This window comes from Pseudochaenichthys georgianus, chromosome 1, assembly GCF_902827115.2.
Source record: "Pseudochaenichthys georgianus chromosome 1, fPseGeo1.2, whole genome shotgun sequence".
Lineage (NCBI taxonomy): Eukaryota > Metazoa > Chordata > Actinopteri > Perciformes > Channichthyidae > Pseudochaenichthys > Pseudochaenichthys georgianus.
This window is the reverse complement of record NC_047503.1, coordinates 43,143,057-43,154,848: the sequence shown is the minus strand read 5'-3', so window position 1 is coordinate 43,154,848 and position 11,792 is coordinate 43,143,057. Positions and strand designations below refer to the sequence as shown.

Genomic DNA, 11,792 nt, shown 5'->3' with positions numbered 1-11,792 from the left:
CAGAATAGAAAGAAATAAGGAGCTTTTTCCGCCATATTATAGTGGAGTAAATGTATTCCCAACATGTTTCACCGAATAACATTGTTTTGAATTATTTCAATAAAGAACGAGGATTTTCTGTATTTAAGACGTGAGAATCAAATTATAAATTGCGATTTGTATAAACTAAACTTACCCAATGTATATAAAATGTACGCCGAATTAAGGATTGATATTTACTTGTTGATAAACCATCTTTTGATTTATTTTCTACAGATGAATAATTCATCAATAAACAACAACATGTTAAATTGTAAGGATTCAGCACGGAGTATGGTGAATGTATGACCCTTTATACGCATGCGCACTTCATCAAAACACACGACGTGTGTGTGTGTGTAAACAACCGTTGAGGCATTTAAACAGTCAGCTGTCACCGAGGCACGGAGCGACCACACTGCCGGTAAGAAAATAACAAACTAAACTAAACCTCATCGTGTTGTAGTAAAATAGTCTGACTGACTTTTATATCTGCATTTCTTGTAAAAAAATCACCAAGGATTTGGCCTGAAAACTGCGAGGGTTTTTCAGTCGATCTTAGCTAGGCTAGCTGATGTTAGCAGGGACGTCAACGTTACTCCGGTGAGCAAGAGTAACATCTGATTGAAAATTCTCACTTTTATGCAGAAATTAAAGCTTTCTTCATCCGCAAACCCAACAGGTAAACACATGATCGTAATTTAAACGAATTGCTGTTATTTTGTTCTGTTTCGTGGCCTGGAAATGGTTAAATCTGGGTTGTATTCAAGGGCAGAGATTTGTGTTGCCACTCAAAAGCCTAACACCTATTTTTGGGTTATAGAAAACTGCATTTATATCATGCCTGTTTACTTTTCAGCATTATCTGTTTACTTTTGTCATGTTTTCAATTTGCATCTTGTTCTCACCTGTTCATATTCCTGGCTTTATGCACATTTACTTTATACTGTGTTTACTTGCAGTATATATATTTGCATCTTTGTATTGCAACTGCTGCACAAGCATTGTATTGAGTGTTTATTCATAAGGGGAACATTGACATTATGAAAACATAAACTCTACCATTTAGTGTATTTTACCAGAGTTAGCTGATATTTTTGTATGACAATAAAATTAGATAAAATACATACAAGAGAGTAAAATAGTTGTATGTCCTATTGTAGGGCATACTACTGTTCTATTTGACATGTGAATCACTGCCACATGTGACTGTTCATAGTCTGCTCGTGTACATGTTTTAATTTACTTACATTTTACTTACAATTATGAAACAGTGAGTGTCTCTGTATTTTTACTATGCACTGGTTTTCGGCAAATGCTATGCTTCTGTAACTGAAAAGGCCAACATGTATTTATGTTATACAACCGAATAGAGGATGGAGATTCAGCTACAATGGCAGATGCTGCTTTTTAGAATTTAATAACATATACATTGATCCAAAGTATTTCTTTATTTGTATGTAAAACTCTTGCTCAATGAAATACAATATATGCTACAAAATTCCCCAAGACAATTGAATAGGAATGTCCTCTTTCCTTATATCTTCAAAGTGTCGCCTGTTGGATTAAAAATTAATCCTGAAGCGTTCACATTTGTAATGAAGCTGTAATCGGTGACGTCAGCTTTGTTAATCCCTCTGTTTTCCAGGCGGTTTTCAGACAGTTGGACTCTGAGCTATCATGCATCACGACCCGGCCTCGCCCGTGTTTCTCTGCTCTAAAAGAAGAGCCTCGCTCATGTCCACCTGCGACGTCCCTCCTCAAAACTTTGCAGAGACGCTGCCGACGGAGATGAGCGAGAGGATCTTTGGCGAGCTGGACACTGAGAGTCTGTGCAGCGCGGCGCTGACCTGCCGGCTATGGCACGACATCATCGAGGAGAGCGAGCAGGTGTGGAGGAATCAGTGTTCGCTGGTCAGCGCCGTCTGCCAGAGGGAGGTCGACAGCGACAGGAGGGACGGACTGTCCTGGAAGGTGGGTCCACTATAGAAAGAAAACGAAGAAGAAAGAAGAAAGAAGAAGACGAAGAAGACACAGGTCAGTAGCAGCAATTTAGGGAAAAGGGGAGAGCTGTACATTTCAAGACAAGAAAGGAAATCAATGGTTTCACAAATGCAGCCATTAAATACTCAAAAAAGACTTGGAGTTACATGATAGCTACCATTTATTATATCTTTTTAATTTACATTTTACTTTATCTCCAGGATTCGGATTATGTTTTATACAAAATGTTTGTATATTTATTAATATTTTTCTTTAATACATATTCTTGTTTTATTGAATTCTAAAATGGAACAACTGTCAAGAAACCAAATTCCCCAAGTATAAATAAAGTTTCCTGATTCTCGGAGTCCTCCAGTCGAATATCAGCAGAAGAAAACAGAACAAATGTAGTACAATCAGAATAGAAAATTTAAAAAAAACACGGCTGCAAATGTCCGTTCACCACAGCGACACAAAACATTAGACATTTTTTTTTACACATCTTTTTATTTCATTATAGTGTACAGTAATCGATGCCATTTCTTTTACATTGTAGTATCACAGTACACTCATTCCACTCCCCACTCCCTCCCTCCATGCCCACGCAGGCAAAACCAAACCAAAGCATGCTTATCAAGATAACTTAAACAACAGAATACATAGAAAGAAAAAGAAAAACATCAAAATAAAACAGACAAATAATTATACAATACAGCGACAATAGGCGCTTTCACACCGGAGTACTTTTCCCGTTTAGTTCCGATAGTTCTTGCGATTTTGCGTTCACACCAAAACGAGTACTTAGTCCATGAGAACTTTCCCCCCTGTTTAGTGCCTGCTAGAGACGTGGGACTTATGGGCAGAAAAAAGCTCCAATTTCTGATTACTGATAACGACTGGTAATGACTGTGTCCCGCTCGTTTCTGCAGGTCACTCTGGTGAAGAACTACACGCGCAGCCGTCTGAAGAGAGACTGGCTGAGGGGCCGGTTCAGCCATGTGCGCTCTGCAGAGGAGCTGAGGGGCCGGAAGATGACGCCTCTGGACGCTGAGACCTGGGGAGAGATCCTGCAGGCCGAGCTGGACAGATGACCGACAGAAGACTCCACATCCAGTATTATTTTTTTAAAGCACCTCTGGCACTTTTGAGAGCCTGATTTCTAACTCTAATATATTTGATAGTTTGTGTTTTATGCAAATACACACACACAAATGTAAATAATTTTATTTTTTTTGTACTTTTTTTAAGAAAAAAAGAATCATGGCGAAATGAAACATTGACATCAGAGGGTCACATTATTTGATACAATTAAGCGGTTTCAATCCTGTGATGTAAAAATTACTGTATGCAATAAATTAAACGTTTGCAATTAGCTGAAGTAAAGTTTAATTTTCTTTTTCTTGTGTCCTTTAACACAGACTGAGATGCAATACATTACAAAGCTCCTAGCTAAAGTTGAATTGTGATGTCCGATGAAAATGTTTTCGCTTTGTCATTTTACATATTTAGAAAAACACAGACACAAAATAGGGTAAAAGGATGAGTAGTAGGAAAAGGCAACTCACCGAAAAAGCAAAAGGGGGATATAGAGGATAATTGGCATTTATAATCTATTATATTATAATGAGCAAAAGCCCTCGTTACATCCCGTTTTGATTATTGCTACTCCATCCTCTCTGGTCTTCCTCACACATCTCTGCTTAAGCTCCAACTGGTCCAAAACTCAGCCGGCCCGTATCATCACCAGAACTCCTTCCATTGGTCATATCACTCCGGTTCTTCAACAACTCCATTGGCTGCCCGTTAAATACCGCATCCACATTTTGCTCCTCGCCTTCAAGGCCCTTCACACTCTTGCACCTCCATATCTATCTGAACTCCTTCACACCTACACTCCCTCTCGTGCTCTCCGATCCTCCTCTGCCTTCCAACTCACTGAGTGTTTCTCAATGTCGAGGACGCTTCCTTGGTAGGACAAGTCCCTCCGAGTCAGGTCCTTCAGAAGCGATGCAAGACTCCTTCCTAGCCTCGGAAAATGAGGAATTGTGGAACAGGTGTGCAGGTGTGCGTCATATGCGAGGCCCCGCCTTAAATGGAGCGCGATTCCGCCAAAGATTTGGGTAATTGGTCCCGTGCGCCAAAGCATTGTGGGGATTTTAAGACCCGCGGAGGTACACCATATATTTAATATATTTCCTTTCTTTCATCATGATTTAAATGATAAATCTTGCAGAAAGAACTAACAAATGTATGTTTTACATTTACCTTGATCAATTTAGACTAAATGCACTTCAATATACGGCTACAAGAAATGTGATTCTTTTTATTCTGGCACTTATTTGGGTTTGATTTAAACGTATTGGAAATTGAGTCTAAACAACAACAAATTTGCTGCACAATGTCTAGGGTATTATTTGATTAATTTTGATATGAGACAAGGAAAAAGAGAACATTATCGTCTAGCCTTTACCAAAATGTGTGCATATATATGTTTTTATTTTTTATTAACAAATAGTTGCACTATCATTTTCATTGAAATATACAAACGTGCATATTCATGTTTTTGGTCAATTGCTAAAGAAATATATTTGATTGTTGGGTTCAGCATTTGGTAATTACAATGGCAATCTTTTTTAATACAATTAAGAAATAATGAATTGAGTTGCATCACATGACTCTGGCCTTCAGACTTTTATTTTGAAAGACATAACCGGAAGTCCCTTAGTGCCCTGCTTGACTGTGGTCCTCCTCAGCATCACCGCATCTTCCTCCGTCTGCTCCCCCAACACCGAGCACTGACCCCGTTAGAGACCCTCTGAACCCGGGACAATGGACGGTGTTCCCCCGATCGTCGACATCGCCATCTCGCTGCGGATCCAGCCCAACGACGGGCCCGTGTTCTTCAAGGTGGACGGCACTCGCTTCGGCCAGAACCGGACCATCAAACTGCTGACAGGATCCAAATACAAGATCGAGGTGGTGCTGAAGCCTGGAACCGTCGAGGCCATGTAAGAGGAAATGCAATTTAAACCACTTTTTATTATTAATTTCGTCATTCTAGGGTCAGATATTGCGGTTTATCTGCAGCAGGAGGCACAAGAGTATAACTTAATTAAATATAATTAGAATTAAAATGGTAAAACGCCCATTATACAATGCATTACCATCATTGCGGTTAAATAATGCTTAGACATACAAAAGAAAGCAGTAATATCTGGGCATGTTAGTGGCTCCGTGGCCTTCCTCCTGCAGGCCTGTCGCATCACATTTCCTCCTGAATGAATCATGATGTTTTCTTCTGTATCGCTGGTGGCGACACGAAGCCTCGTCGCTCTCTGATGTGCAAACACTAATGTCGGCTGTGTGTTGTTGGATTAGATAAAGAGGAATGAGTGTGTGCAGCAGGGCGGGGTCCACATGATCAAACAATGGGAGGGACCTATGTGGCGGTGAGTCATTAATATGTACAATAACAAAGATACTGTACATGCCAAATAGGAATAGAGGACCTAAGGGAGAATTAGGACCTGCTGATAATGCATTGTTATTAATAGACTGAGCTGACATGTATTATACCCAGTGATTAACCTAAGCAGATTTACTCAATTACTGTTCTTAAGTACAATTTTGAGGGACTTGTACTTTATAAATAGATATATATTTATATATACAGTATATGGTCACGATTCACGACAGAACAACCTAAATAAATAACTGTATATACAAAAACAACACAGTCCCAGAGCCTGCATACCTAAGATGTGCAAATGGGAATGGTTTGCAATTTAGAAAAGGTGATTCCAGTAGCTGTTTAAAGGTCTAAATATATGCCCAAATTAGAGTTCAAAGGTTTTAGGGTAGTTGTTTGTGAGCAATGGTACATTTTCTGTCTTTAAAAAGTTGACTAAAATCATCTAAATTCATAGGTTTAGTCTCTGTGAGGAGGATGACTAATATCTACACTTTTACTGTAGGATGATGTCAGCACAATGCAGAGTAAAACAATATCAGAGCCCCGCTGCCAACAGGCCGCAATATAGGGTTGTACACATTTGACCTATCTTAGTTGATATATGGTATACTTCAATTGAGCAAATTCGCTAAGGAAAAGCTGGAGAGATTACAAAGACGTTATATTTTTTTGACATTTCTAGAGACAGACAACACAATTGTTCCTTTTATATTCAAATAAGCGTTGAATCCAACTCTCAATTTTGAGTCAGACATGTCTGTTGTTTCTTTTTATCACACTGTTAAAACTAAAGTGTATAGACAAGGCACATTTTTCACTGCCATATCTACACTGTATGTGCAAATGAAAATAAAGCCTTGAATCTTTTACCTCTCTGTAACTATCTTGTTTTATTTCCCCCCAATATCCTGTGTTATGGTATACTCTGGCATCAAGGTGACATTCTTGAGTATTGTTATATTATTCAGCCCAGGTTGTTATTTTACAAAAAAAACCAATAAAATAATGTTGAAAGAAATATATTTTGATGTCCAAAGTGACCTATAAAAGAAGTTATGCCAAGCCGCAACAGATCAAGGAGACGAGTCAGCACTCAAGATCTGCGGGTGTCTTATCCCTAAAAGCTTGTAATATAATATCAAACTCCTCTTCCTCCTCACAGCAACATGAACATCGGAGGCATCGTCTTCCCTCTGGAGGAGCAGTCACGGGACGAGGAGTCGGTGGTTTATCACGGAAAGTACGACACCGAGGGCGTCCCGCACACCAAGAGCGGAGACCGGCAACCCGTGCAAGTCGCCATGGAGGTTAGAAAACTGTCTCCGCGACATTTACCAGATATCAGAGGCTGTTTCCAGATGTGGAAGAAGTACTAAGTATCCTAGCTAATAGAAAAACACAGAAACACCCTTCTTGTTTTCTGCGTGTAGCACTCAGACAGGTTTGCATTATTTGTAGCTGCAGTCACACTTTGATTGGTTTAATTGAGCTAATGTATTTAAAGGGTTGTTGCTATTTTGAGTCTTGTTTTGATTGTTGTTTACACGTATTCTTAGTGAACATTTCACATACTACAGTGTATAAAGACTCAGTTAGGCCTTTAAGTATATTCAAAATCAAGTAAAAGTACAAGCGTAGCCTATTAGCATCAAAAGCTAAAGCTGGATAGCCTACAGCAGGGGTGTCAAACTCAATTTCATCACGGGCCACATCAGCATGAAGGTTGCACTCAAAGGGCCGGTTGTAACTTTAAGACTATATAAAAATACATATATAAATATTTAATATATAAAATAATGCATTATATTACATTATTGCCTCTGCATTGGATTGTTATGGGATAGGGTAATAACTTCATAATTAAGTACGTCTGAAAGCAGAAGTCTAGGGCAAATAATTGCAAGTCTCTTCAGTGAGAATGTTACAAAATGATTTAAAAAGAAAAGCCAAATTCTGGAAAAAAAAAAAAAAGAAGTGACATTTTGAAAAAAAAATCTAATTCGGAGAAAAAGGCAAATTCTAAGAAAAAAAAATGCATATTTAAAAGAGTCAAATTTGAGATGCATTGTGGGACATGTAGTTTTTGGACAACGTGCTTCTGTAAAGTAGCATCTAACCGTATAATAAACTTATTGTATTCTTTGCAAGCTCTTGAGGGGCCACATAAAATGAAGTCGCGGGCCGGATTTGGCCCCCGGGCCTTGAGTTTGACACCCCTGGCCTACAGTATATCAGAGGTTTATCATAGTTTAATGCTTGATTTATGTTTTGTGTTTACAACCTAAATCTGTTTAATGGTTACTTTTACTTCTGGTACTTAACTACATTTTGGCGCCAATACTTCAGCACTTAAGTGAGATTTGTGAGTGCATCCCTTAGACTGGCAACAGGGTATTTTTACAGTTTATTATTTCTACATGAACTGTCAGTCAAACATATGATTACTTCCTCTGTGAATGCTGACCATGATCTCTGTTCCTGTCCAGTTTATCAAAGCCGGGACGTTTGAGACGGTCTGGCAGGCGAAGTACTACAATTACTACAAGAGGGAGCACTGCCAGTTCGGGAACAAATTCACCACCATCGATTACGAGTGCAAGCCCAACGAGACGCGGACCCTCATGTGGATCAACAAGGAGTCCTTCAACTGAGTGTGCTCATCCCCCCACAAACACACAGCCGAGGACCCGACACCTTCCAACATCAGCTTCACCAAACAAGGACATGTCAGCGGGGGTATTTGTGTTGTTGGGGCAAGATAGCTGTTTGCTATGCTATTCTTTGAAGGTTGTTTATGTTGTTTTGAGCTGCGGCGGTGCTTTTCGGCAGCTTCACATGCCAGAAACAGGGTAGCTAATATTTAAACACCTATACAGTGACGTACATTAACTGCACACGGCGGGATCATGTCGGCCAACACGGCTGGTTTAAAATGTTTTATATCAAAGGAAGCAGGGAAGGGAAAAACCTAGGGAAAGATCTTAGCTTATCTGTGTTTAACGTTCAAACCATCGTTTACGTTTGTGTACAAATACTTCCTTTCAGTAACTAAACATTAAGAGCAGCATCACATGAAAAGTTACACATAGCGTTAAAGGAACAGTTGGACATTTTGTGAAATACGCTTGTTTTCCATCTCGTTTTAGAAGATATATAGACATTTAACCTCAGTTATTCTAATGGAGATAAGTCCAGGATGTGTTAGCTTAGCGTAGCTAAAAGACTTTAGGCAGGGGAAACCCATTTCTTCCCTCCATGTTAGATTATGTAGGATTCTAAGGACTTCACTGCAATGGTTTTGTCCTTACTTGCTTTTCATGCATGGTTTTCCCCCCATTAGGAGCAGAGTAGATTTGCAGACATCTGTGAATTTCTGCCCAAAACTAACCTCTATTTAAATTCTTTAGACAACTGTCTCCATCTTGAACCACCGCTGTTGTCCTGTGGTTGATTAAACACAGAACCTGTATCTCTGTACTGGAGGCGTTCAAATATGTCAATCCTCTAATGTCATTCTGGAGAAGGAGGGAAGACAACACCTTTTATTATCCCAGAACTGATCCTTTAAGTGGAATTAAATAAGCCTTTCAATTGTATGCAATGCCCCCTGACAACTAAATATATCTCTAGCTGTGAAGGACCTAGTGGATGGAAGACACCTGTAGGAGAAATAACTATTTTATCTTATTTATTAAATGTGTGGATGTGTCTGTGAGAAAGAAGATGTGAGGTATGTGAGCGTGAACATCATTGTAATAGTTTTGACTTTTCTTATGTGTTATTTATTGTGTTATTTAATGGAAAAATCTGTTCAAACGAGGAGGTAGCATGAAGGGATGTTTCTTGTTCTTGTAGATAACGCGGCAATGTCAGACATGTTCAGATTTTGCCAGCTGCAGAAAATGTGAGTTTTGAGGCAGAAAGCATTGAAAGTATCTACAACCAAAAAGCAGCAATCTGTTTCTGGTTGTTAAGACTGATTTCTAACAACCAGGTACAAATCCGGCAAGAATAGGAAAAATAGACAGAAAATGAAAGTCAGGTTTTCCAAAAGAAGCTACATTTCTGTAGGAAGTTGAAAAAACTCACAGACACAATGATATTTAACAGTGCGAGTGGATGATGGAGGATGCTTCCTTTAAATGATAAGGCGTTACTCTACATTTCAACAAATCCCATGAAAAGACCAAAACGTATCCTCTGCTTTCCTGTCAGTCACTCTGAGCTCCAAGCTGATTGGCTCCTACTGCTCATAGTTATTAACAAGCAAACAAGAGGAAATGGTGCCTTTATTGGGGACTACTTTCACATTTGGCACTTTAGTGAGTATTTGTGGCAGCGGAACGGTGTGTGTGTATTGGCTGAAAATAAACGACTGTGTGTGTGTGTGTGTGTGTGTGTGTGTGTGTGTGTGTGTGTGTTCATAATAAAGGAACATGTCACCAGGGCATCAGTGAGGCTCATTGATGTGTGTTAATAGTGTCTGAACAACAGTGGAGCTCTATGGCACACAGGAAGAAGATATTTCAGGTTTTCGGGTCGTTTTAGATAAAGGTCTATTCTTAGGATTTGTTGACAAAAATAAAAGAACAAAACCGAAACGTTAAGCCTTCAAACACCTCCGTCTCTCCACCTGAAAGAGGACAAATTATTCCGTCTTTTATTTTCAAGCACGATGCTTATTGCAGGCTGCGAGTGCTTCTCTTTCTGAATCTCATTGTACCGCCAAGGACTCTCTGTCCTCTGTCCTCTCCTGAAGTGCATGGCTGGATTCATTTCTTTTGCCAAATATGATCTGTTTTTTTGTTTTTTGTTAAAACATCTTAATGCATAAACCTTGCTGTTTTGTTATGTGTTAAAATGAGGAGTATAAAGTGTCTTTGTGAATAAAACAATATACTGAATCAATGTCATTGTGCAGTAGCAGTTATTATAATGTATTAGTGGGGGAGGAAGTAGTAGAACTCAGATCCTAAAACAAAAGTACTGATACTTAATTGTTAAAAGTCCTCATCTGAAAGTGTTACTTGAGTAAAAGCAAGTTAATTCAGTCAGGAAAATGAACCCAAAGTAAATAACTAAAGCTTGTTTTTATTAACTAATGATCACTTTCATTAAGGACAAATCTGCAGATGTTAATCGCCAATAATCCATTTATGTTTCGTTTGTAAAGATAAGGAAAATAGTAAAAATGCTGACACAATGATCTCACAAACTTAACCATCATGTTTTATCAATAACAATTATTTACATTATTAAAATGAAAAACATCAACTCTTCATGTTAGTGGAACAGGAAATATATTTAAGTGACTCGAAGAGTTATTCAAATAATCCTAAAATAATAATTTAGTAGTTGTGTCAGCTGTATTTGTATTTAATGTATTTCATCAAATAAACATAATATTCCATCATCATCATTTAAAATGTAATCTGCAAAACAACCATCAAATAAACAGGAGAAATTAGTGCATGTGTTGGGGGTCAGCGGCGGATCAATCCATAATATTCATATATTCAACTCTTTTTTATATAAATAAATTATATTGTAAATTATTTGAAGCTTTCAAATATATTTAGTGGAGCAAAAGTGTAAAGTGGCATTTAATGGAGATACCTAAGTAAAGAAAAAGTACCTCAGATTAGTCAGTATGGTAATTGAGTAGATGTACTACGAGGATCTATCTCTCTGTTAGCTGTGGTTATGCTGTGTGCCTTTAAATCGAGGATGAGAACTCTATGACTGTAAAAGGGAGATCACATTAACATTTATTCAAGTTTAAAAGATAATTCTGTTGTAATGAAAACATGATGATTGATGTTTGTTTTTATTACATCCTTGATATTTCCTCGATGCAACGATGAGCTTCAGAGATTGAGAGAAGATGGGCTACCATTTTCCACCAAAGATTGTCTCCGTTTAAGGCAATGATTCACTCTGAGCAAAAACATATATATATATTGTATGTTGCAAATGTATTATCTTTTCAATTTACACACGGCATCTATTGCACGTCTGTCCGTCCTGGGAGAGGGATCCCTCCTCTGTTGCTCTCCCTGAGGTTTCTCCCATTTTTTCCCTTTAAAACTGGGTTTTCTTTGGAAGTTTTTTCCTTGTACGATGTGAGGGTCTAAGGACAGAGGGTGTCGTATTGTCATACTGATATTCTGTACACACTGTGAAGACCACTGAGACAAATGTAACATTTGTGATATTGGGCTATATAAATAAACATTGATTGATTGATTGATATTGTTTAGTATGAAAGTATGATTAGCTTAATGAAATATGTGGGGGAAACTTCTGAAGCAATTGGAGA

General features: G+C 38.4%; 2 protein-coding genes across 2 annotated transcripts; both read left to right on the top strand.

Annotated features, from left to right (window-relative positions):
- Positions 1–432: 432 nt before the first annotated feature.
- Positions 433–3,373, top strand: fbxo48 (F-box protein 48). Its single transcript, XM_071204801.1, has 2 exons — positions 433–1,992; positions 2,931–3,373. The coding sequence occupies exons 1-2, from the start codon at positions 1,699–1,701 to the stop codon at positions 3,090–3,092; spliced, it is 456 nt and encodes a 151-aa protein (XP_071060902.1). The 5' UTR covers positions 433–1,698; the 3' UTR covers positions 3,093–3,373.
- A 1,311-nt stretch (positions 3,374–4,684) lies between these two features.
- cnrip1a (cannabinoid receptor interacting protein 1a) lies at positions 4,685–9,884 on the top strand. The gene is made up of 3 exons (XM_034088558.2): positions 4,685–5,009; positions 6,636–6,780; positions 7,960–9,884. Exons 1-3 carry the CDS (start codon positions 4,831–4,833, stop codon positions 8,122–8,124), a joined length of 489 nt encoding a protein of 162 aa, XP_033944449.1. The 5' UTR covers positions 4,685–4,830; the 3' UTR covers positions 8,125–9,884.
- The last annotated feature ends 1,908 nt before the right edge of the window (positions 9,885–11,792 follow it).

Bases quoted from the DNA above. Each gene is read 5' to 3' on its own strand.
- fbxo48 (XM_071204801.1), top strand. From the start codon at position 1,699: ATGCATCACGACCCGGCCTCGCCCGTGTTTCTCTGCTCTAAAAGAAGA. The intron at 1,993-2,930 runs GTGGGTCCACTA...TCGTTTCTGCAG, and splicing joins GGGACGGACTGTCCTGGAAG to GTCACTCTGGTGAAGAACTA.
- cnrip1a (XM_034088558.2), top strand. From the start codon at position 4,831: ATGGACGGTGTTCCCCCGATCGTCGACATCGCCATCTCGCTGCGGATC. The intron at 5,010-6,635 runs GTAAGAGGAAAT...TCCTCCTCACAG, and splicing joins CCTGGAACCGTCGAGGCCAT to CAACATGAACATCGGAGGCA. The intron at 6,781-7,959 runs GTTAGAAAACTG...GTTCCTGTCCAG, and splicing joins CCGTGCAAGTCGCCATGGAG to TTTATCAAAGCCGGGACGTT.